General features: G+C 35.1%; 1 protein-coding gene across 2 annotated transcripts in view; it reads right to left on the bottom strand.

The window, feature by feature from the left end:
* GALNT13 (polypeptide N-acetylgalactosaminyltransferase 13) overlaps nt 1–26,014 on the bottom strand; it is a 539,666-nt gene that overhangs the window by 153,231 nt on the left and 360,421 nt on the right. For both annotated transcript variants that reach the window (XM_032857833.1, XM_032857834.1), the window contains one exon: nt 24,042–24,159. In XM_032857833.1, the coding sequence (XP_032713724.1) occupies nt 24,042–24,159 (118 nt within the window). The remainder of the gene's footprint in view (nt 1–24,041; nt 24,160–26,014) is intronic.

Raw genomic sequence — 26,014 nt, 5'->3', positions numbered from 1 at the left:
TATGGTTCAAGCAAACGTTGGATGGACACAAACTTTACAACAGGTATATTCAGCTTGGCAAAAGATTCAACTTAGAATAGCTTTATCTATGTAAATATTGCAGCATTGCATTTGTGGAAGTAAGATGCATTTATTTTTTCATGTGTCTTTAGCAGACTACCAAATTTTCAGTTTCTAGTAGTTAACCTAATCACTATTTAATAAATATTTAGTATCTAAAATCTGCTATGAATTAATGAATTTGTACATGTTAGATGCCATGGTAAATAACTAAATTTGATTTGGAGAAAAACCAATTGCACTCTATTCATCTGCAATTTTAAATGACCATTAATTCTCAGCTTTCCTACACTCACTGTGTCTTACATCTTTGGATATGTCATTCTTACTAAAATGTGCTAGGACTCTACATCTGCTCAACATGTACGCATCTTCAAAATCTGTCTTCAAGTCACTAGCTATGTGGAGAGGTTTAGTATTTTGTGACTTTTGTACTTTAAACATCCATTTTTTTAAGATTTATTTATTTATTAGAGAGAGATTGAGCACACATGAGTGGGGGCAGGGATAGAGGGAGAGAATCCTCAAGCAGACTCCCCACTATGCAGAGCCCAGCTTGGGGCTGGATCTGTTAACCCTGGATCCATGACCTGAGCTGAAACCAAGAATCTGGCACTCAACCAGACGATCCTTTACATCCTTTCATGAAGAACTGATTACACTGTCTTGTAAGCAATTGTTTACTTCACTATCTCTCCTTTAAAACTACAAACTCTTAGAAAACATATGTCATATCCTTCCTGGTATCCTGGATTTACTGTGGAGTTCAGGCTAGTTATTAGGCATCCCAAACACATTTATTTCTATAAAATTACATGGTTTAGCCACAGGTTATATTAATAGCATATGTGTATATGCATGTATATATGTAGATATACACACATATAACACACACTCATATATGTTTATTACACACATGTAACACATTGTGTATGTACTACAGGTTGTTTATCCCCATAAACAAGAGCCATAGTTATTGCTATATGTAGCTGGAAAGATTGGATTTTATATTGTAACTAACATTGTTTTTATTTTAAGGAGAGTTGCTCATTTTGAAAGATAAAGTTTCCTTCAGCGGACCTCTCAAGCAACTTTCATCTTAGAAGAGGGTGGTCTTTGGGCTTGGGTAGCAGTAGGAGACATTCATTTTTATCAGAAGACGGAAGATGGTTAATAACAAGTTATATTCATCAACATTGGCTTGTGCATTACTTGTGCAATCTATTCTTTTTCATTTTCTAATGGTTTAAAGAGCATAATGTGAATAGTAAAGAAGTTTCAACCTAACACTAAAATGTAAGTATAAAATATAAATGAAATACAAAAGAATGGAATTCACTATTACCCTAAAAAGACAGGATAGAGCATTCTTAAATGATCAGAGTTTTTAATTGATTGGTAACTCTTTCATCTTTGTAGAATTAAATCTATAAACCTTCTTGGAATTATGCAATCCTTACATCCTTCCACCTCATTAAAATGGAGGAAGTTGACCCTTATCCTATCAAAGGTAAATCTTATACTTGTATGTCAGTCTAGACCATAGCTTAAGAACTTCACTAGTCTGGTTCTTTGATTTTCTCCAGAAACATCAATGATTTTGCTCATTACTAGATTATGTTTTACCTCCACATAATATCTCCTAAAATCTCCTATCTTCTAAATAGATTTTTAAAATAGAAAACAAGTAAAAAGATTATAAACACAACAAAAAGTTCTTCCCTTGGCCCTATTCTCCAGGTTCAAAGTATCTCATTTCTCTGTTTCCCCTCACTGTAAATTAACATAAAATTTTACAGACATATGTTGTTTCTCTTCCTCATAATGAAATGCTCTTTATTTTTGTAGCTCCCCCAAAATTGCCATGGTGAAAAACACAAATTTTTCCCTTAATGAATATCTAGTAGACTCCTTTCTTGAATTATCTTGCTTTTCCTCCTAGGACCTCACTGTTTCTGTTTTTCACCCTAAATTTATATTTAAATGTTAGCCTCTACCTTCCTACCTTCCTTTATTCATTCACCAGGTGGTTTTATTCATCTTACTATTTTGCACATGATCTGAACACTCACAACCTCAACAGTGACACCTCAGCCCAGACCTCTCCTCTGGGATCCACACTTGTGGATCCAAACATCTGCTTGGTATCTCCTCTTGCCATGTCTCAGATACACCCAAGTAAACATGTCTGCAGTGGAACTGCTCATTCATCCTGGCCCTGTCAGCCAGCCAGGTCTTACTTCCTTTTAGCCCTTTTCATCATTTATAAATGGTGCCCCACTCATTCTGGTGGTCAATCCAAAAAAAAAAAAAAAAAAAAAAACCCCCAAACCAAAAACCAAAAACCAACCAAAAAAAAGAAAGAAACAGAAGCCTCTCCCCCTTGCTACATCCTAGAAGTCATTATTGACTTCATTTTTTTTTCATCACTTATATTTAATCTGTTAACAAATCCTGGCTTTGCTAGCTGTAAAATTAATTCTCTGGAAATCTATCTCTCTCTGCCTCTCCACCACCATCCTTGTCCTAATCACCAACATCTCCTGTGGGTCAATTGCAATACACTCTAAATTGTCTTGCTACGCTCACTGTTGCTCTCCTGTAATTTGTTTTGTGCTGAGAAAGCACGGTGGTCTTTTAAAAATTTAATCATTTCATTTTACTTCTGTGTTTAAATACTTCCATGGTTTCTTACTGATCTGTGGAATATAAACAAAATCCTTTAGCAGGGCCTCGTAGACCCTACATGATTCTCCCCCTCTGTCAGTAAGCACTGGGGATATTGGCCCTCTGCCATTTCCTAGAATAACTCATATACTCTTTCACACACCAAAGCCTCAACAAGTGCTTTCCCTATACCCGGAATACAATTCTGTCTGCCCTGCATCTGACTGCCTCTTTCCCATACTTTTCATCTCTGCCAAAACATCGCTGCATCAGAGAGCTCTTCCCTCATTTCCATATTTAAAGTGTCCCACTCCAATTAATTTTCTTCAGGAGCACCCTGTTTATTTCCTTCTTTAATTATCACAATTTGTAATTTATCTATTCGTTTGGCTGCACACCTTTTTTTCCCCAACTAGAATGGAGACTCTAAAAGAGCAACAGAACTATCTGATCATTGTTCATACCCCCCTTCCCTCCCCACCCCCCAAGCCCAGGGCTTGTTTACACAGAAGATGTCACTGCATGTTGGTTGAATGAAAAAATGAGTAACTCATAATTAGCTACCAAAATTAATATTAAAGAAAAGCATCCCTGGCAGAATGATGAGATTTAAGCAGACATATTTTGAAGGGGTTTTAAACAGCATTTATGAAGGAAATATTTTTAGTACCAGACTAAGCACAGTGGTCTAGTAAAATGGAACGTCACTGTTATTTCGCACACTTTGGGAATTGACAAAGTTCTTTGGAGGTCACAGCACAACAGATAAACATTAGAAATGGTTGACGGCTTATGACAAACAAGGTTTCTAAATGACACAATGTTAATTTTTAATATTACTAAAGTAACCATTTAGTCAAATTCATATTATCTCTTTCTTGAAAACACAATTTAGTAAATACTCAGGTATTTGTACCAGGCCACTCAGCAAAGTGCCCCAGATTCAGAACAAAGAGCACATTGTGTTTCACTGGAGAGGGAATTTCAGATATTCTTTTTGTTGTGCTGTTAGTAGTGGTAAAGCTCCCTATCCTCTTCTATGGATTAGGCATGACTAAACATCTCCTTTCTTCCTTCACCCGACTCATATACGGGAACTACATGAGTGAAGGAAAGACTGGCATTTCACTCCCTGTTGGATACTTGCAGAGCAGTACAATCAACAAACTACCTTGGCGTTACCATCACAACACAGCAGAATGTAGAGAGTGAGACTGTGGAAAAACGTGATCCTAGTAGGACAGGAAACACTTCCGTCCTAGTGAATCCCTAAGATGGGCTAGGGTATACTGGACAGCTTGTTGGTAGCCTATTGGTATATCCAGTCATGTAGTACTCCTGGGAAGGAGTAGTCTTTGAAGACAACAGGATAAGACTTTAGCAGTTCCCAAACTCTGTAGATCATGGAATAGAGATGAGGGAAAATGAGCTGTGAGACTAGCAATATGGCAAATCGAAAGAAGATGTAACATTGAGAATGGCAGCTGGAGACCATTCAGGCTAATAGGCTAAGATTTAAACCCTCTGCAGAAGGCCCTTGGATAACAGAGGCAATAGAAGGTAAAGCTGAGAATACTTCTGAGAAAACAATGAAACTGTGTATAGAAGACTCATGGATGGAGGCCACTAGTAGAAAGTGGAACCAAACTAAGCCAACAGCAGGCGGCCATCATAAAACATGAAATCAGATGAAACCTGACATTTCTGTAGGCCTCCTATTTGACATACACTGGGGTAGTGGGAGCCTGGAAAACCCTGCCTTCCCTCTTCTAAGTGCTTCTGTCAGCATGGGCCTGGGGAGAGAGGAGAATATGAGGCATGCACTGCTTATGAAACCAAAGCTTTAAACTGGAACATTACTAGTATTTTTAAGAACCAAAAGTGGCTAGAAAGCTATTGAGTATATCCTAAATGATATCAGGACTGGAAAGGACTATTCCTCAGAGCATTATACAAGGATTGGAGAAAAAAAAAATCATTTTAAGTTTATGCTTCTCTAAATTTAGACTGTACAATAAACCCTGTTGCATACAAACCAGTGACTGACAACTGTCTTCTGAGTTCACAATTTGCCTTTTTGCAAATATGGATTAGCACTGTTGTTGGGTAAATGAGGGCACTTTATTTCCACTCTGTCACTTCTTGGCCCTTGCCTGGTTTGGAGGCGTATGGGTTCTTTGTCCCGAATATGTACACAAAAAGAAGGATTCCTACTTTGAAAATATTCAAAAATTGAGTTCTAGTGGTCTCTCTTCTTTCCTGCCTAATAGGCAAAAGTAAGGGTAAATGCAAGTGCTGATGTTTGATTATCATGTTAACTTTCAAGAAGATTTTGTGTGCACATGTACAGGCATAATGCAGTAATGGCTGCTGACTTACAAGACAGAAGGCAAACTTGGCCCTGACTTTGATTCTCAAAGATGGCAGCAGTTCTGAAGTATATTTAGGAGCAGTAACATAGGTAGAGGTAACTGTTCCATGACTCAGTGACTCCTGGCCCATGCTCTGCTTGTGAGCCATACGTAGCCTACTGACTCCTGGAATAAATGAGTTCTCCCATTGCCATCATTGCTCACAGAATGTGTGGGTTAACTCATACTGCATCACCGAGGGAAAGCCTCTCCTCAAAATTTGCTTGAAAATGAAGAGATCAAGGTAGGAATGCATAACATTATGTGTTAATTAGGCTGGTATCTGGTCATAATAATACCCAGTTAGTTAATATGAAAACAAAATATGTAATTGATCAAATGCTGACCAAATAGTTACTCTGTACTTAGAAGACACTTCAGTAATGTGAAGTAATTGAGACATGAAGAATTCCCAGAAAACTATATGGTTAAATATTATAGTGGGAAGAACTCAAACTGAGTGGAGACCCCAATAACTACATGATAATTTTCCTTAGTGTATCTTCAATATCAATAAATATTTTAGAAAAATGGAAGGAAGCAAGAAAAAAATAAAAGAAGAAGAATATGATACAGACATTAAGAACCTGGGCTTACAAATAAGCAAGCAGAGTTTTTCTAGTTCTATCACTATCTGTGCAAAACTTATTTAAGTCTTCAAGGCATCCATTTTCCCTCTGAAAAATAAGGATATAACAACTACTTCCTAAGACCCTAATAAGATAGCACATATCAAGCTTTGTGCCTGACTCTTCCTTCATAGGGCAAGGTGTAAAAGGTTATCTGTATATTACTTAACTTTTATTGTTGTTGAGGGAAACCAGCATCTGTAGTGAATCAGCTTATTGTTGCTTCTTAAAAAAGTGTTTTATTTAAACTTGTAAGTTTTGCCTCTTATTGGAATTGCAGTATTAACTTCCAGGGGTTTAGGTACAGAGTTCAGAGTTTAAAAGAACAGCCAATTAGTTTCCAATTAGAGCACTACAATTCATTCTCTGAAATTATTTTACAGTGTCTGAACAAACAGTATAAACTGAATAAAACATGATGTCTCATTCACAAGAGCATGTGATGTCCGAATTACTTTGCATCACAGAGCATATCTGACTGTTATTTTCCAGGCTTCCGACAGATTAATATTTGTCTATTGTATCTCTCTCAAGTAAATTTGACCATGTATGAAATGCAAACTGTCCTTTTATCCACAGAGGATTGAAGCTAGCCAGTTACTTGTTTTCTTTCCCAGATATTTTTATGAGAGTCTTTTGATGATGGAGAAGGTTATTAATCAAAATGTAAAATGCCCATTGCTCATTTGATTATCTACTTGATTTTCTTCCCCCAGCTAGAAGACAATTAACTAACATACATTATTCTTTTCATGTTTTTTGGCACCTACATCAGTGACATTTTAATTAAGGTTCATAAACTTCATAAGCTCTAGCCCTGCAATCTCAGTTCTAGTGCTACTGTTTCTAATTGTACAGCTGTTGTGCCAAATTCACACAGCTGCTTGTTTTTATACTAATCTTTATCCTCCAGGGCCAGCCCACACACATACCATCTCTGGCACAAAGTCACTGTTTCATATGGCCTTAACGACAACAACAGCAATCTACCGTGGAGGTCATGGAGCACCATGGTTATGGAGTATAGATTGTATCCTAGCTCCGCCACTTCCTAGCAGGGTGAACTTGGTGACTTCATCTTTCTGTACTTCGGGTTTCAGGCAGTAACATGAGACTAGCAGAAATGACCTCAGAAGTTTCTTGTGAGGATTGAGGTTGATCAGCGCTCCTAAAGATACTTTGCCTTTATGGGAAAGATGGATCAAAATGGAGAAAATAGGATAGATTCATTAAAGAGGTTATCACAATAATCGAGGAAAGTGATGATAATGACCTGGACCAGATTTATGGGAATGGAAACAGAGGAATCTAGTAACTTGATATAATTTGGGGAGTGAGAATTAAGAATTACTGTCCGTGTTTTCCCTTATCTATGTTTTCCCTATTAGGCCCAACATACCATTTTCTTCTGGTAAACAGTCCTCAAGTCTGCCAGCTTTCGTGGATCTGTTTCTACTGCCTCATAGCAGTTATTACTTAACCACCTTTTCCCTTGAAGCTCTCAATTCTATATAGTCATCTTGTAAGATGTTCTTGTGTGTGTGTGTGTGTGTGTGTGTGTGTACACATGCATATATATACACACACACATATATATGTGCATGTGTAGTTACATATATTAATCTGATCTCCACAGTCACATTATTATCTCTTTGAGAAGAGCATCACACGTTTCACTTTATGAACTGAATTTCATCATCACATGAAATTAAAATTTACTTTGTAAAATTGAATTTCATCATCCCATGTTTTACTTTACAAAACTTTACAAAACTTTACAAAACATAATTCGCATCTGGTGAAAAAAATCAGAACTTAAATATACCATTTAATCAGGGTTTGCAAGGTTTAAAAAATGTATATCTGCTACTGGTGCTCAGTATTGACTGGCTTATTAATCTATTATTAATATTGATTCAGAGAAATCTGGAAAATTACACAGCATACAGGAAATGTGTCTATTATAAGATGGAATTAGAAACAGAGGTGATTTTTTTTTCAGTTCTGGCAAAGGGAAAACTGAAACAAGAAAATGATGATTCAATTTTCACAATATTTCATTCTATTTATTGTTTGTTTGTAATAACCCCTCTCAGCACTTCCACTCTCCACCTTGTTTATACATATTCAAACAGACTGATGACAAATTCTTTAATTTTAATAACTGAAACAAAGTCTAAAAGAGACTTCATTGAGATCCTGAAGGCACTATGATCCTTAATGGGTTGGCACAAACACAAGAGACCTAGATGTCATTATTTAAAAGGGGTGGGTACCAGGGGTCCAGTAGGCATTTTCTATTCATTCTTGACATAAAATTTGTCAGTTATTCCTCACAGTTGTTTTGATTGGGGTGATGTCTTCTTTAATTGGTTGGTTTGACTCTTGATTCATTTTCACTTCACAATGTAATTGGGGAGACCCATGTGGTCTGGAAGGGGGCTCTAGAGCTGGGGTCATATTTGGTATCATAACATCTCAAGATAAAGACTCTTGTAAATCAAGCTGCTGTGGCCTTTAAGTGTGTTCCTGAGTTGCAAGAAATCACAGAGCTAACCTGCCCAAGTATCCAGTACTTGGTAATTTAATGCTTAAAACAAAAATTATTGTTTGGATAAAAAAGAAAGGGTACCAGATTTGAAATAAGAAAACTGTACTATTGACTTGAAATCAAAACAAACTGATTGTAGAATTTGGAATAAGTCACTTAATCTTGAGAGTCCTCAGAAAATTTATATGTAAAAGAAAAAGAACTGAACTTGATAATGGCTAAATTTTCTTCCAGATTTCTAGGATTCAGACTGATCTCTTTACATGGAGCATATGACCACTTTTAGATATCATATTTTTCTTTTTATTTTAAGGATTTTATTTATTTATCTGAAAGAGAGAGAGAAAACGAGCATAGAGAGAGGGAGAGGGAGAAGCAGGCTCCCTACTGAGCAGGGAGCCTGATGCAGGGCTTGATCCCAGGACCCTGGGATCATGCCCTGAATTGAAGGTGGATGTTTAACTGACTGAGCCACCCAGGCGCCCCTAAATATCAGACTTTTAGATAGGAATAATACATCTCTCCAAAATTTAATCAACATTTTCCTACTTAGGCAAGCTGACTTGACTTTAGCTGTATTAGAAGTACATGCTGTGTAGATGTTATTCTCTGAACATGAGCAAGTATGAAAGAGAGAACACTGTAAAACTTATGAGGCCATCAATGTGGTTTCTTCTCCCTCAGATCTGGGAGTTACCTATTTTAGAAAGGTCGTAATTGTTATAAAAACAAGAGAAATCACAAAAGTACTGCTGTTCTCTCAGATAATGAGAATTTTTCAGGAAATCACTATATAATAAAGTAATTTGAAGATTTTATTTTCATACTGGCATGAAATATAGACAATTCTGAGTCAAACTTATACTATCTCATATATCCCATCAATTTGCTACTGAAATATCCAGTTATCAGATACTAAGTACTTTCATTCTTGGGCATCTTGAATCTGTGATCTCTTTTCAACTTGGAAATGAATTTTCCGAAACCCCTGAGTTTGAAACGAACCCTTTTATACCTACTCATTTTCTATGGGACCTAACATATTAATTCTAAAATAAATTTCTTTAAGGGATGTCTCCCAACCCAGCTTTACCTTTTTGCTTTGCCAAAGATTTAGAAAATGACTCTTGGGAATTAGGGGTAGGAGGGAGGGCGACAAGAGTACAAGGAAGGCAGAGAAAAAGAAAATAGAGAAGAATAGAAAGGTGTGCTTATCCTGAGTGTGGTTTGAAGTGGGAACTGTTTTAAAATGGAACTGAGACGGTTTGCATATGAACCAGTGGGTATCAGAGGTATGGTGTGGTGGGAGTAGTGACAGACATGATCTAACTGTCCTTTCCACTGTCCTCAAATTCAAACACCCATCCCCATCATTCCCAGCAGTTAAAGTATATAGTGGAGATATTAAATATAAATATATATATATATATATATATATATATGTCAACATTTTATAATGTACATTCTACTATCTATTACTTTTTGCCTCTCAATGACTTTCTTTGCCTTGGAGCTTTCTGACCTTCAGAATTACCACACATTATAACTACTGTATTTCTTGGTATCAGGAGAATTGTTACTTGTCATTATTCCACATCTTATCAGGACTGCTGATATTGAAGAAATTCCCAATTCTCCTTTAGATCCTGACTGTGTTATGGCAAATCTTCCATCTTCTGCCTAATGACATGTATGAGTAGAGCAGGCAAGAAATGAAGAACATAAAGCAGCCTACCGGATATTGCAAATGCTACGTAATATAACGTGGTTCCGCTTAAGAAAATTAGCGTCTAGCTTTTCATATTTACAAAAAATATTGCTTTTTATATTAGCATAGACTGGTGCAAGCAGATAAGTCATACAAAAAAGAGCCAGAGAAATAATATGTGAGGCAGTCACACTTTTTCATTTTTCAATTATTAATAATTTTAAAGTGTGATAAATTCTAGAGGTTTTGGAAGTATTCTCAGTGCATTCTAGGGGAATATTAACCAAGACAAAAGTAGAATTATTGGAAGTGTGCTGTCCTCATTGTACAATTAATCCTATGAATAAATCTTGAATGTGAAAAAAAATTGTATGTAGGTGAGATTTTTGAGAACTGGATGGAAAGGGTCTGTGATTTATTAAATGATATTTGGGTCAGATATTTTGCATTTTACATTGGTGTCCTCCCATGTCTGATGATCTGATTGCCTGTAAGATAACAGTAACATCTGCCGCTTCTAGCCACAGAGCAGCTCGTGACAGCTGTGTGATGCTGCACTAGAATTCATGCCAGAACAGTCCTCTTTGAATATCAGCAGACCACCTGGGTACCCAGCTGCAGTGTGCGACAACATCTCCTGCTCTCTTGCAGATGCCAGAGATATTTAAAAAGAACTTGGATGGGGTGAGGGAAGAAAACTCGGTACCTCAGAAAGAGTTATCCTCCAGTTACTCAATCTCCCATATAAAAACTGTCCATCTCACCTGACTGTGGCCACGGCATTTTAGTTTAAATGAAATTTCCTATATAAATTGAAAAGTGGTCAAATGCTTTTCAAATGTAAGGCCCTGGGACAAATCTGAGAGGAAGAAATAAGCTCTCCCCTCTCAAGCATTTTTCTTCAGGCCTTGGCTGGTGTCCATTCGGCAAATATATACTAGACATTATATTGGTGTCAAGCACCATGCTGGACTCTGGGGCATAGAGGAAGAATAAAAAAGCATGGCTCTCTGTCTTCAAGTAGCTCACAGCCCATCTAGTTGTGACTGCTAGTACAGGACATATTAAAGATCAGTCATCAATTTGCATCTGACAGTTGAAGAGTAGTCTCTCATGCCTACAAGAAAAGAACTGTTTTAAGAGGTACTTATCCTAACAGTAATCCTTTCATGGACAGAATTTTCTTTTCCTAGTTTAAGTTAGCAAGAGACATTTTGTTTCTTGTCAAGGACTTGAGACATTTTTATAGGAAGCTATAAGTTTTGCTTCAGATAAATACTTACCCTCAGGAGCCCATATAAAGCTCTAATTCTATCAATGGAAAACTATGATTCCTTTCCAAAAATCATCTTACAAGCATCTTTTTTTTTTTTTTTTTGGCCATAAAAATGCTTAGTGAGATAAATGTGAAACATATAAAAATATCCATATTGATGTCACCTCCAGCACTCATTACAAATATCCATAAGACCCACTATGAAGGAAGATAATATTCTACATTAACAGCTTTCGGTCTTTTAAAAATAAATTGGTAGTAGTCAATGTTGGCTATCTCATACTTTAAAAGAGGAGTGAAGAAGTAACCACAAAAATCGCCACATTAGCTTGATATTTTGCTCACTTACTCACAAACAAGGACAGTGCTGTTTGGCAAAGTTTATTTGACCAGATACAATGTTAAAGCACAATAAATGTAGGTTTCCAGTCTTTCTTTACTAGAATTACAAGATGTCATTCTTGTGACATTTAAAGGTTTTTTAATAGAGAACATCAGTGCTCATTATAATGCTTGCTAAAGAAGATGTGTTTATCCAAATCTTGCTCCTCTTAACAAACCTCAATATCAAGACCATTGTCTCTGTGGAGAATTTTTGCCTTTCTACTTTTTTTGAATTTAAGAACAGCTGACCTAACTTTCTATGCATTTCCACCTTGACACATCTCATACTGCCTTAGTTTCTTCTTTAGGAAAACGAGGCAACTTTTCTCTTCAAAATTAAACCCTGCCGGGGGTGCCTGGGTGGCTCAGTGGGTTAAAGCCTCTGCTTTCGGCTCAGGTCATGATCTCAGGGTCCTGGGATCGAGCCCCGTGTTGGGCCCTCTGCTCAGTGGCAAGCCTGCTTCCCCCTCTCTCTCTGCCTGCCTCTCTGCCTACTTGTGATCTCTATCTGATAAATAAAATCTTAAAAAAAAAAAAAATAAATAAATAAACCCTGCCCTTGAGATGTTGAACTCAGAATAGAGGAGGACTAAACTAGGAGCAGAGGGCATGGGGTTAATGTTCAGCCCTGCCAATTTCTAGCCGCATGACTTTGTTTCTTTGAAACTCAAAACCATTATTTAGAGAATTAGACAGTAATGACAACTCACCCACATTATTCTGGTAAGGGCACAGGAAAACATGATGAACATAAAACTGGTACAAACTACAAACTGTTGCATAGATGTCCTTTAGTATCTATAATATTTTTTCAGCACCTGTAAGTATTTATCTCAATTGTGCCTTCCTCTTTCTTCTTCAATATCACCTACTTTTTCTAATAATACTTCCTATCAGCTTATATTTTATCTTATTCCCTATGACAAAATAAAAGAACAACAAATATAAAATAATCAGTTTTGTCATATTTATCCTTCAAGTTACTATGTGTTTTCTTTCCTACTTACTGGGAAACTTCTTAAAGTTTCTCTTTTCTCTGCATATTTTCGCAATTCAATTTTCTTCACAACTTATATTCTAGTATCTTGATTCTATGATCTGCAACTGCTCATAAAGCTTTTGACGGGCTCTCATTATTCTTTCTCGCTTCTTTGCAGCATTTGACACTGTTGACAATCACCATAACTTTCTAAGTTTTTGTGATATATATTTGTTCTGCTCTGACAGCCTTGACTTAGCATTCAGTTTCTCTTTTTTTCTCCCACCCCTAAATGTAGGTGCCACCTAAGGACATGCCTTGCTATTCTGCTCTCCCTATTTTCTTTCTTGGCAAACTCATCGATACTCACACACTCATTTAATTATAAATTCTGTAATGCTAACTCTCAAATCTGTCACTTTCCCTATACTTTACCTCGACACTGCAACACATTTCCAGCTTCTTCAGGTACATCTTTAACTTTCCATGACCTTAAAGAGCCAAGAGTTTCCTTCTGTTCTCCAACTGTAAAAAGAAAATTTGTACTTTCTGGGGTTTTCTCACGCAGGGTCAGAGAAACGATCAAGGAGCGAATCTTACATCAGTCCTAATCACTATCCAGTTACATTATTACGGAATTTGTGTGGGGAAAAATTCATTTAAATCTTCTCATGTTAATTCAAAAGTTATAGAAGGTATTGTAATTGCTCAAACCCCATTAGCTTTGTTTGGCCAATTAAAAGTTATAGACTATAAAATTAGATGGGCAGGATTTAAATATAAACACAAAGAATTTGGCTGATCTCTTAGAGAACAAAACCAAAAAATTAGAATTGCATATTATAGGATTGTGAAGTAATGGGATGAGTAGAAAAATATAGTCAAACCTCTCATAATTGAAACAGTTAATGCAGAAACTATTTTAGCATTCAAGAAGTGCTAATAATTCTACACCAAAATTTTATTTCAATTTTATCCTATTTGCACTGTAAACCAGTGAGCAGTTTGATTATAAAGGATCTTAAGGACTTTTAACTCATCAAGTTTGAATTTTTGCAGACAGAGAAAGATTGTTCATTTGGATTTATTTTTAAAGGGTAATTTAAAAATTACACATTAGAAGCCTATAACTACCAAATAAATTTAAATAAAAAACTTAATGAAATTAAAAAAAAAAAAGATCTACTACTACCTTTTAAATGATACTTAAAAACTCAGTTTTACTGGTACTTAATACTCAAAGTGTGAACAGTTGGATCAAAGTCCTCCCTCCACATTATTTCACACCTTCAAAAAAATCCTTCCTAGTATCTAGAATGTTATTGCTGAAATCAGTCAGCCTTATTTAAATAAATGTCATAATTGGTTTCCTTTTTTAACTACATTTCTGGTTGACTAGAACAACAGTAAAACGATTGGTAGTCATGTACTTAAGATAGATATCACTAAGTGTGACAGTATAATCATAGCTTAAGATGTTGCACATTTATTGCAGTGGTTACCATAGAGATTTAAATTTAGCTCTTTAATAAAAGTGCATGAATTCAATTTTGAATGCATTAATTTTGGCTAGTAAAAGCATTAGGTTTCCCAACTGAATGCACATATATAGAAACAAGAGTTTGGGAATTCTGTCCTAGAAATCTTTAAGGGATCAGATATAGGTATGTAAAAATAATTGGTTCATTTCATCATTTTTAATAAATACTTTATTAATTCTGTCACTTGAATCCTAGTTCTGCAAAATACGTATTTAATGAGTTAGTTACATGTTCTTCATGTAATTTTCAAGAGGGAAAACATAAGGTGGGGAGACCAGATACTTTAGCCTAAACTTAAGTGTGGCTGAAAGCACAAAGCAGCACCACAGGAGTATACATCTGAGAGCTTGCTGTTTTCTAGACCCTATTCCTCTCCTGCCCTGCTGTCTACACGACAAGATCCTTAGATTTTTTTAATTTATAATTTCTTCCCAGACTGTCCTAGATCACAGAAATCTTTCCTTCTTTTGAACTTGATGCACTTTGTATCTGTACTTTCAGAGAACACCTAGACCATACTGGACTTTCAAAGACAGAGGAAGAGCTACATCTCATATATACCACCCACAGTGTCTAATGCAGGTCTAAGTATGTATCTATTATATTGATTGATGGGTAAAATGAGGTTAGATTGATACCTGGCTATTATAGAGAGGTAATCTGAAGTATAATACAGACATTATCAAAGGCATTAAAGATAAAACTAACTGGGGAAAAAGTTCCTCATATTTTAACCCATGTTGAGATGCATTATAATCACATGTATAAAAGAATTCTGTAAAGTGCTATTAAATGTAAAGCCTCATCAACAAATAAACTCCTCAAGAGCGTGACCTGGCAGCCTGTTTTGTTCATTTCTACATCTCTACCTCTAGTAGCCAGTACATTGGTTAGTACATAGCAGGTACATGTTAATTATTGGCTGAATAAATCAATCAACCAAATATTGTTCTGAGAGAATGATGATTTCTTAACCCTTGAAAAAGAAAGCTTTACGTCCCCAAAAGCATTAGGATATTTGTGATCCTAAAGATTTAGAATGTGAGAATATGGGTGCCTAGGTGGCTCAGTGGGTTAAGCCTTTGCCTTCAGCTTTGGTCATGATCTCAGGGTCTAAATTTATTTCTGCCTAAGAAATTATTATAACTGATATTTTTGCTTGTCAATATTTGAATTGTATGGGCATTTCTAGATAGTTCTTTACTTTTTTTTTTTTTTAAGATTTATTTATGTATTTGACAGAGAGAGAGAGATCACAAGTAGGCAGAGAGGCAGGCAGAGAGAGAGGGGGAAGCAGGCTCCCTGCTGAGCAGAGAGCCTGATGCGGGGCTGAAGGCAGAGGCTTAACCTACTGAGCCACCCAGGCACCCCAGTTCTTTACTTTCTTTATATACTGGCAAGAACCTGCATACTATAATCCCCCAAAAGTCTACAAACATTTTTGCCTCATTTACCATACTCTTCTGCTCGGTAAGAACCTTTGCCTTTCATTTTTCCATTATTTATTATGTCAGCTCTCATTTTCTTTCCACTTCATTGCTTGTGCAATTTGGAAATAAATGGATTTCACATCATAAGACATTTCACTTGGTTATATCCTTCAGATAAATATACCACTGTTTTCATTGTGATTTGGAAGAAAAAGAAAATTGGGGCACTTAAAGAACATTTATTTCATCCTGCTGATTAAAATACCGGTTATTGAAAAAATAGTTTATATTTTTAAGGTAATGATAACAATAAAATTAGTATTTCCATAGTACAGTACAGCTTATTAAAAATTTCAATGTCTCATTTAATCCACACAACTGTCCTGAGAGATAGATTGTTAGACTCCCATCAATAGGGTATTTTAAAGTAACTGGGCTAACATATACTGAGAATCTAAAGTATACAGGTCTACAGTTGACTAGATACTATCCACACATTTTCTCTTCATTTCTTTCTCCTTGGTGGATCCATTCAGAGAGAAAGAGAGAAAGAGAGAGTGAGTTTGTGTGTGTGTGTAAATATTTTGACAGCTTTACTGAAGTATAATTAACATACATTGAACTGCCTAATTTAAATTGTATAACTGACACCATCATCACAATCAAGATAAACGAATATATCCATTACACCCAACTGTTTTCATGTGTCCCCTCCTTCTACCTGCCTCTTCTCTCCCCTCCCAAAACCTTATTCCTAGACAGTTTATCTGCTTTTTGTCACTTAAGGATTAGCTTGCAGTTACTAAAATTTTGTATGAACTGACTCTTACAGCATGTGAACTATTTTGTCTGACGTCAGTATGAGTCAATGCAATTATTTCAAAATTCAAAATGTTATACAGTGTTATCAATAGTTCCTTTATTTTTCTGAGTAGTATTCCATGTATGGACATACCAAAGTTTATCTATTCACCTTTTATTTATTTATTTTTTAAAGATTTTATTTATTTATTTGACAGAGATCACAAGTAGGCAGAGAGGCAGGCAGAGAGAGAGGAGGAAGCAAGTTCCCTGCCGAGCAGAGAGCCTGATGTGGGGCTCGATCCTGGGACCCTGGGATCATGACCTGAGCCAAAGGCAGAGGAATTAACCCACTGAGCCACCCAGGAGCCCCTATCTATTCACCTTTTAATGGAAATCTGGATTGTTTCTGGCTTTTGGCTATTGCAAATAAAACTGCTATGAACATGAATATACAACTCTTTGTATGGACATATGATTTTCTTTCCTTTGAGCAAATACCTAGGAGTTGCTAAAGAAATCTTGAATAAAACCGGGTGCCTGGGTGGCTCAGTTGGTTATAAGCATCTGACTTCTGCTCAGGTCATGATCCCAGGGTTCTGGGATGGAGCCCCTCATTGGGCTTCCTGCTCAGTGGGTAGCTTGCTTCTCCCTCTCCCACTCCCTCTCCCTGTCAAATTAATAAATAAAATCTTTAAAAAAAGAAAAAGGAGTAAAAATGCTTCAGAGTTATTGTTATCATTTACATTCCCACCTCTTTTGCATGTTCTTTCAAATTCTTACCAACACGGTCCTTTTTGATCATAGCTATTCTAATAGATGGGTAGTGTGATTTCACTATGGGTTTAATTTCATTTATCCAGTAACTAATAATATTAAGGATTTTCTCATGTGCTTACTTGCCATCTTTTGGTCTGCCTTCGTGAAGTATCTATTCAAATCTTTGAGTCATTTTTATTGGGTTGATTCTTTTTTTTTTCTTATCACTGAGTTTTGAGAGGGCTTTTATTTGTTTGTTTGTTTGTTTCTGGACACAAGCCCATTATCAGGTAAATTATTTGTTGCCAGTTTCTTCCTCTCAGAAGCGTACCCCTTCATTCTCTTCACAGTGGCTTTGAAGAGCAAACATTTTTCATTTTGATGAATTCTAATTTGTTAATTTGTACTTTTATGGGTTACTTTTCAGAGGTCAGAAGTTTTTCTTTTATGTTTTCTTTTATAATTTTAGGTTTTGTATTTTGAATTAATTTTTATATGGCGTGAGATATGGATCTAAGATATTTTTGTCTACATGGATAGCCAGATGTTCTAGCACTGTGTACTGAAAAACTATCATCTCTACTGCTTTGTTTTTATTCTTGTAATGCCTGTCAAGCTTTGCTATTTGAGTAATCCTGACCTCATAGTTTGAGTTGGGAGGTAGTATCCCTTCTTCAACTTTCCAAAAGTTTGTGTAGAAATGTTCTTCTTTTGCCCAAAATATTTGGTAGAATCCACAAGTGAAGTCATCTGACAATAGAGTTTCCTTTGTAAAAAGTATTTTTTTTTTTTAAACTACAGATTCCGTTTCCTTACTAGATATTGGGGTATTTGCTTGATATATTCTTTTTCTTGCAAACATTGATAGTTTGTGTCTTTTCAGAAAGTAGTCTACTTTACCAAAATTGTCAAGTTTCTTGTCATAATGTTAACAGTGTTATTTTATAACCTTTTAAATATCTGTAGAGGCCATAATAAAGTTACTTTGTTCATTCTCAATATTGGTAATTTGTCTCTTCTATTTTTCCTATTACGTTCGGCTAGAAATTTATCAGTTTTATTGATCTTCTCAAGGAAACAGCTTTTGATATCACTCCTTTCATCTAAAATTTCCTCTTTTATATTTCATAATCTCCTCTTCAAATCTTTATTTTTTTCCTTTTTCTTGTATATTTTGGGGTTACTCTCCTTTTCTCTATTTTCTGAAGGTGGAAGCTGAAGTCAATAATTTTAGATCTCATTTTCTTCTTTCTAATACACATGTTTATTGCTATAAATTTCCCCTAAATATTGCTTTAGTCGTACCACAAACTTTAATATGCTGTGTTTTCATTTTCATTCACCTAAAAAATATGATTAATTTCACTTTTGACTGCTTCTTTGATCCATGGGCTATTTAGAAGTGTATTATGTAGTTTCCCAATATTGATCTTTCCCCATGCTCCATGAATCACCCTGGCTGCAGAGTACACAGGCACTCTTGCTGGTCCTTTGTGAGCACTGTGTAATGAGACCTCTAATCTTGCTGATGGTTTTTCCCTTAATCTTCGTTGTTTTCTCACACATATGCACTGATCAGCACTCAGTATTTCCTGAGTTCTATCTGTGCAACTTTCTCCTTTCCATATTCTGTCCACCAAATTATAGCTGCCTAGGTCTTCCCAGACATTTGGCTTCGTCTTTTCAACTCAGGAGTCAGCTGGGATCTGCTGAGATCCCCCTTCTGCAGCTGACATCTAGATACTTTCTCAAGGCCATAAGCTGAGGCAAACTTAAGGGCTCTCCTTTTTTCTTTCCCCTCTCTCAGACCATTGTCCTGCATGACCTGCTATCCAATGCCTTGAAACAATTATTTCATATATTTTTTTTCCATTTTTGATTGATCTGGGTGTGTTTGTGTGTCTGTGTGTGTGAACCCTGTACCTGTTACATCAAGTCTAGATGACACTTTTTAACTCCAGTGTTTTATTTAAATAATATGAGTATGGGTAAATGTTTAAAGGATGTCTGTAGTTATCTTAAAGGATGTTGCAGCAACCTAAAAAGAAAGTTTTTTCTTTTCTAAAATTTTAATCTCTTTTCTGGGTAGGAGTTTTAGAACCACACCTTGACTAACACTTAGAGCAGAAGCACTTTGTGTAACTATTGCATATTCTTGTTTTAAAGGGATTTTCATGTATATTCTCTCATTTGATTATCTCTAGTCAAGGTCGGATTATTAAGGTCACGGTTGTTACTAAGTGATGCTCAGGAGTGTCATGACTTGCTTGAAGTTGCACAGCTTACAATCACTACAGGAATAACACCCACCATTTATGACACACTTCATGTGTGGTAAGTAGGGTGCTTAGCTCTATCTATACAACCTCATTTAATCTTCCCCACAAACATATCAGAAAAGTGTTAGAATTTTCCTTGTTCCAGATATAAACAAACCAGAGCTTAGAAGACATACTACCTTATCCAAATTTATACAGCTGGGAAGTGCTCCAGCCATCTTGAACCCAGGTTGCCTGGTCCACATTCTTAGAGCCACTAGACTACTTCTCACAGAAGTGAGATGATCCTCTGAATATCTTCTTACTCTCTTTTTCCATGACCTCAATTGGTACAACAATGGCAGATTTTTTCATTTTAAAACGGATAAGACATTGTCCACTCTTGGGAATATTGCTCCTGTGTTATTGCTCATGAAAAGCAACGATTTTTGTGGATAATGCTTACTGGGTAGTGCTTATGGTGGCATCAGGAATATCACTTAAAGATAGATGACTCTTTTGATAGGGTAAATTCATACCATACTGGGTTCATTTTGTCATCAGTTACATGGATATTCATTTCTGAGTTCTTCCTATCTAAAATTTCAACCCCTACCCATCTCTAACATCTACCATTTCATATTCCTCTTCCCTTATTTTTTCTCTTTAACACTTACCACTAAAATTTTAATATATTTATTTATTTTGTTTACTATTTATCTCCACTAACATATAAGTGCCATAAGGACACAAAGTTTTGTCTGTTTTGTTCACAACTGTATCCCGTATAACTAATGAATAAGAACTCAATAAACATCGGCTAAATAAATTAACATTTATGCTTAAACAGTATTCTTAAGATTTACTTTATTTTGATTGTTATATAATGAAGTGGAGAGCAATATATGAGACCAAGTTTCCAGAAGCATTAGGATGTACCTGTACACATTCACACACCTTTTGGTTGTGTATCATATATTCTAAGAGGCTAAAGCCTGTAAGAGGAAGATAAAATCACGAGATGAGACAACCATCTCAGAACTGTGGAGGAAGATTACATTTGCTTGTTAGCTCCTCCCTTCTCTCTTGATAATACTATCAGCTGTTAAGACTGTCATGTTATGAAGATATAAATCTTAATGGGGAAGTAGTGATATAATAGTAACATAGCCACTGGTCTCAGAATGCTGGAGTTCAATTCTCAGCTATTCCGCTTATAAGCTTTATAAGTATTACAAGTCACTATTATTTTATGCTAAAGATATTCATCCTGAGAAGTCAAGGGATTCTTCAACCCTTTGAAACCATATTCAAATCTATTGTGTGTAAGAGGTAAAATGTATCTTTCTTAAGGGGTCTCTAGTTTTCATCTCATTTTCAACACCTCTCAGTACTTATAATACTCAGCGCATCAAAAGCCAAGTGCTACTTTTATAAATAAATCTACATAAATACATTCTTTTGGATTGTCTTGAACTCCTTAGGGCCAGACAAAATGCTAATATTTTATAAGCTCTTAATATTTCTACGGTTTTTACTTATCCCACCTACACAGACTAGAGCTGTATTTTGTAAAATATTATTTATAATATTATATACACAAAAATATTATTTATAATATTATATACATAAAATATTATGTATAATATTTTGTAATATTTTGTAAAATATTAACTTCACTATTATTTTATTCACCTTTTCACAATGGAGGTTGAGTGATTTCCCTATACTAATATGACAAAGTCAAGAAAATCTCATACAGATTTTTAAAAAATAAATCATTGCATTTTACTGTCAATAATACCTATGTATCTCTCTCAAGGAAATGTGGTTCTTTGAGAGTTAAAGCATCATGCCTTATTCATTTTTGAAGCCTCAGCATCTGAAAAGTGTATAGCACATACTACATGCTCAACATATGTCTGTTGCATAATGATTGACCCGGATATTAGCCTCAGGTTTTCTGATTTTAAATCCCCAACATATTATCATTCCATTAGGTCACATATCTTTTCATGAAATTATTCTGAAGGGAGAGTCTCATTTTTTTGTAATATACTGTCCTAGCATTTTCTCTTAGTATCGTCCTCAGCTAGAGTATTAACTATCAAGAACACATTTACATTCAAGTCATAGAAAGAGAAGAGTCTAACAGAAAGCAAAATAAATACTTTGTTTCTATTGGAAGTGTATGGAAACTAAAGCCAGTGGTTCATTTAAAAATATTCAAACCAGTCATTTTTTACCGTAGTCTCCCCTTATTCATGGGTGATATTTTCCAAGACCCCCAGTGGATGCCTGAAACCAAGGATGGTACCAAACCCTATATATACTATGCTTTTTTCTATATATACATACCTACAATAAAGTTTAATTTATAAACTAGGCCTGGTGAACAATTAGCAATAATCACTAATCATAAAATGAACAATTATAAGAATATACTGTAATAAAATTTATGTGACTATGTTCTCTCTCTGAAAATATCTTATTGTACTTTACTCACCCCTCTTCTTGTGATGATACGAGACAATAAAATATCTACATGAAGAGATGAAATGAGGTAAATGATGTAGGCATTGTGACATAGCATTAGGCTACTACTGTTGACCTTCTGACAATACGTCAGAAGGAAGATCATCTGCTTCTGGATTATAGTTGACCGCAGGTAACCGCAGGTAACTGAAACCGCGGAAAGCAAAACCACATATAAGGGGGTGTTACTGTGCTTTATTTCTTCGTAATTTCAAACAACCAATCAAAACTAACCTCCCGTGTCATTTTCCAGGGATCTGATCATTCTTATGGCCACCAGTTGCATTCACTCTGTCTGTCCCCTTGGTATCTGTTTCACCTACCATATTCCCCAATCCTCCTTTTTGGTGCATTTATGTATCTATTGCCTTTTCTGATCACGTTCTCCTGGTTTTTCATATTAGTCCACTAAGCTGCTCCCTAACATAGCTTTCAGTTAGTTGGATAGAGAACATCCATCTGATATGGAAGCTATGGGATGAAAGTAAGGGGAGTCCACTGGCAGAGAATCAAGCTTAAATAGTTAAGGGGAAAAAAGGTAGGTAATAGGATCACATAAAATAGCAATATTGCTATATTGATTTTTTTCCTTATATAATCCCAGCACAACATCTAAGGAACATTGGCTAATGAATGGGTAAATACTCTCATTGCTACATCTCAAGGAAAGAGAAAATTTTTTATTCAGCTTTTGAATATACTGCCTTCCTCCCTTCCTTGTTTCCTTCCTTCTTCCACACCTCTGTTCTTTTTTTAACCGTTATCTCTTATTTTCTTCACTTTGAGAACTACACCAAGTGAAAAAGTTGGGTCCCCAAATGTCCCTAAAGGTTGTGCAAAGATATATCATGTGCCTGATGTCAAGAAGACATTCCTGAGTATAGTGCTAAATCTCATGGGGCAAGTTCTAATCTGACTGTAAGTACATAAGCAAATATGGAAAGAACAAAACTCCATTAGCTAATGATGTTCTCAGACATTTGGCTATAAGGAAGGTTTATAGGCAAAAAATTGTATAAGAAGGCCATTCTAGTGGTTCTAAAATAATTCAGATTACTGAGATCCACTAAATTCCATATTATATAAATTCAAAGTAATTCTTATTCTCAAATTTTTACTTTTCTTACACATCATATAATTATATTTTGTTAGTGAAAAACAAACTTTACTTTCTAAATGAGAAACTTAAAAGTTATAACTCTTGCACTTCACAGATAATTATATCTAAACTCTAATAATTTTATTACATGATTTTGGCAAAATCAATACAGTGTTTTGAATATTTCATGTTAAATTCTACGAAGAAAGAAAACAACAGTATCATTAATTTAATTCATTTAAAAATAATAATATATGTGGTTTGAAGAAAAAACAGTATTCTAGCACTTATCATCTGTTGGCATGAAGGCACATTTTTGTGTCTTCTTTTTAGATTTCTAAATATAATAAAATATAAAAATTATTCATATGCTTTCCAATATCATATGCATGAAGTTAATCCTCAACTATTCATTTGCTTGGAAGGTCTTTTAATAAGTGAATTTGCATTATTCAAACTGATTCATCAAACACTAATATCTATAATTGTGAAATCAATCATGCTACTTGCAGAATTATCCAGAGTTCCTTTGACCACAGGTTATTCTTAAAGGTATTTGAAAATAACCTCAGGTAGCACCTGCAAATTCAGGTAACATAAATACTTCCAAGTTTCAGTTCGAAAACACAATGTGACTTTAAAGGGTAATGCTTCATTTAAAAAAATAAAGCCCTTCTTTATTTCAAAAACTGAAAGCCCTAATGTCTTTGCACTATGAATAAAAGAATTATTTTTGAAAACTTTAAAAAGAGCTATAATTTCCCATTTAATAGTAAATATTGCATGCAAAAAGACTCTAGCAAAGCTTCTATATAAGTATCAAAATGACCAACTGATCAGTAATTTGCATCTCTTCACAAAAAAAAAGATTTGACAGTAAATTACTGGGTCTATATGTGCATGCTACAGCATAGTATGTTCAGAATTAAAAAAATAAAGTAAAATGGAATTACCCTAAAAGACATTTCAAGATTCTCTCCACCCCAGATATCCATTCCTGCATCGTAAGTTCCTATCTCTTCAAAGTAGTTTCTGTCAATAGAAAATAGGCCACCAGCCATAGTAGGGGTCCTAGTTGAAAAAAAACAAAAAGAAAAGAATATTTTTTGAAAACAATGTGTGGAGTTTAATGAGACTATAGCAAATAGTTTTGAGACATTTTAAATTTAAAAAAATAGTACTCAAAAATCTCAAACTGGAAACATAAAGCCAAGGAGCCAGAGGTTTTAAAATTGATAAGTAGCATTTTATTTCACATTTTCTATAAAACTAAATTTAGATTAGTCTCTATTCTTCTTACAGGTGATAAATAGATAATATGGAAGGAACACTGGCCACTTAAGAGAGAGGCATCTATATTCCCTCCGAAAGGCATAGTGAAGAGAAGTTAGTGCTCTTAGCCTTACCAGTTGTGATCTTTTGTCACCTAATTATACATAATTTTAATGTGAATTCTAGAAACCTGTGGAAATGGTTTCTCTATGAAATGATCTATAATCTATTTAAACATAAAAATATTAAACACTATAAAATATTTATAGGCAATAAGTATTTAACAATAGCTACAGAAATATTTTTTTAAAGGTAAGAGCTTTACATCTATTCACTTATTTCTCTCTTTACTGAAGTAAAATGATAGAGTTAATCACACAACCCTATGGATCAACATAAATCCCATTTGATTAAAAAGAACATTTTGCACAGCATCTAAAACTTTTTCCTAGGAATAAATGCCTTTCGACTCTCACATTTGAAATTTCTCTATGGGAACTAAGAAGTCAGATGTTAAGTTTATAAAGGATTACTTAATTTTAAGAGATTAATCAAAGTCAATGGTTAATGTATGAACTATGCAAGTCTTCCTATATAAGCCATATAAATTGAAACTAAAATAGAAAATTCTAATTTTTCACAGATGGATCTATCTATACCGACAATTATTATTTTTTAATGTTAATTGTTAGAAGAGAGGTTTTAAACCTTCCTAGCACATCAGAGGCCCCCGAAACACCTTTAAAAAACACATTTCCATGCTTGGGTATTGCTCTCCACAGATTCAGATTTAATTGGCCTGGGGTGGGGCGCCATCTTCCCTGATGTGTAAAGTCCCCTAGTGATTCTAATGTGCTGCTGAAGAGGAGAAATGCGGGTCTAAGGGATTTGGAATGCTCATCCAAGTAGTCTGAGACTGTGAAAAAAACAACAACAAACGTTGCTTTTCTCAAGATTATATCCTCTTCTGCCACAGGATACACTCGTGTCCTCTAACTGAACAATGTAGTTTATTGAAAAACCACCAAATAATATTGTACTTGGATATCGACCATATTGCAAAGTTCTCTATTTCTTCCAGTGCTCTCACTGTTTTATACTCAAGCAATTAACTGTCCATCAGCTGGAGTAGCAGAGCCTTCTTAGTCTCAGAACTATTTTATTACTTCTGGTCTTGCTGCCTTGCTATCATGAACAGTATCATTGACCTTCTGAGTTATAATGAGAAACACTAACACAGCCAAACAGATGGTAATTATGGAGTAGCCATGACCCTCACCTGATTGGGGTTTTGGAATTCTGCGGTAATAACTATACAAGGTGTAACAGTGCTGGGTAGTCCATTTAATGAAACTAGGAACAAAAATTGCTGCAATTATCTTATCATAATGCAACCAAGTGCTTAAGAATGTTAAGTGATGCATTTTTAATGATCATTTCAGAGTGCCTACCCACTTCTCTATTTACTAATCAAGTACTGATACATTTAGCTTAAATACATGCATTGAATTTCATTTTAATGTTGGTCATAATTCCTACAAATATATGAGAAATGTATAATAAATGACAAAAATAATTTATATATTTAACCATAAGAATGACTCAAAAGTTTCACTCATGCTTAAAAAGTAACAAAAATAAGAACATAAAGTCA

This window comes from Lontra canadensis, unplaced genomic scaffold (assembly GCF_010015895.1).
Source record: "Lontra canadensis isolate GAN:19392208 unplaced genomic scaffold, GSC_riverotter_1.0 scaffold13, whole genome shotgun sequence".
Classification (NCBI taxonomy): Eukaryota; Metazoa; Chordata; class Mammalia; order Carnivora; family Mustelidae; genus Lontra; species Lontra canadensis.
Note: the sequence above shows the minus strand (reverse complement) of the source record. Positions and strands in the feature narration are given on the sequence as shown.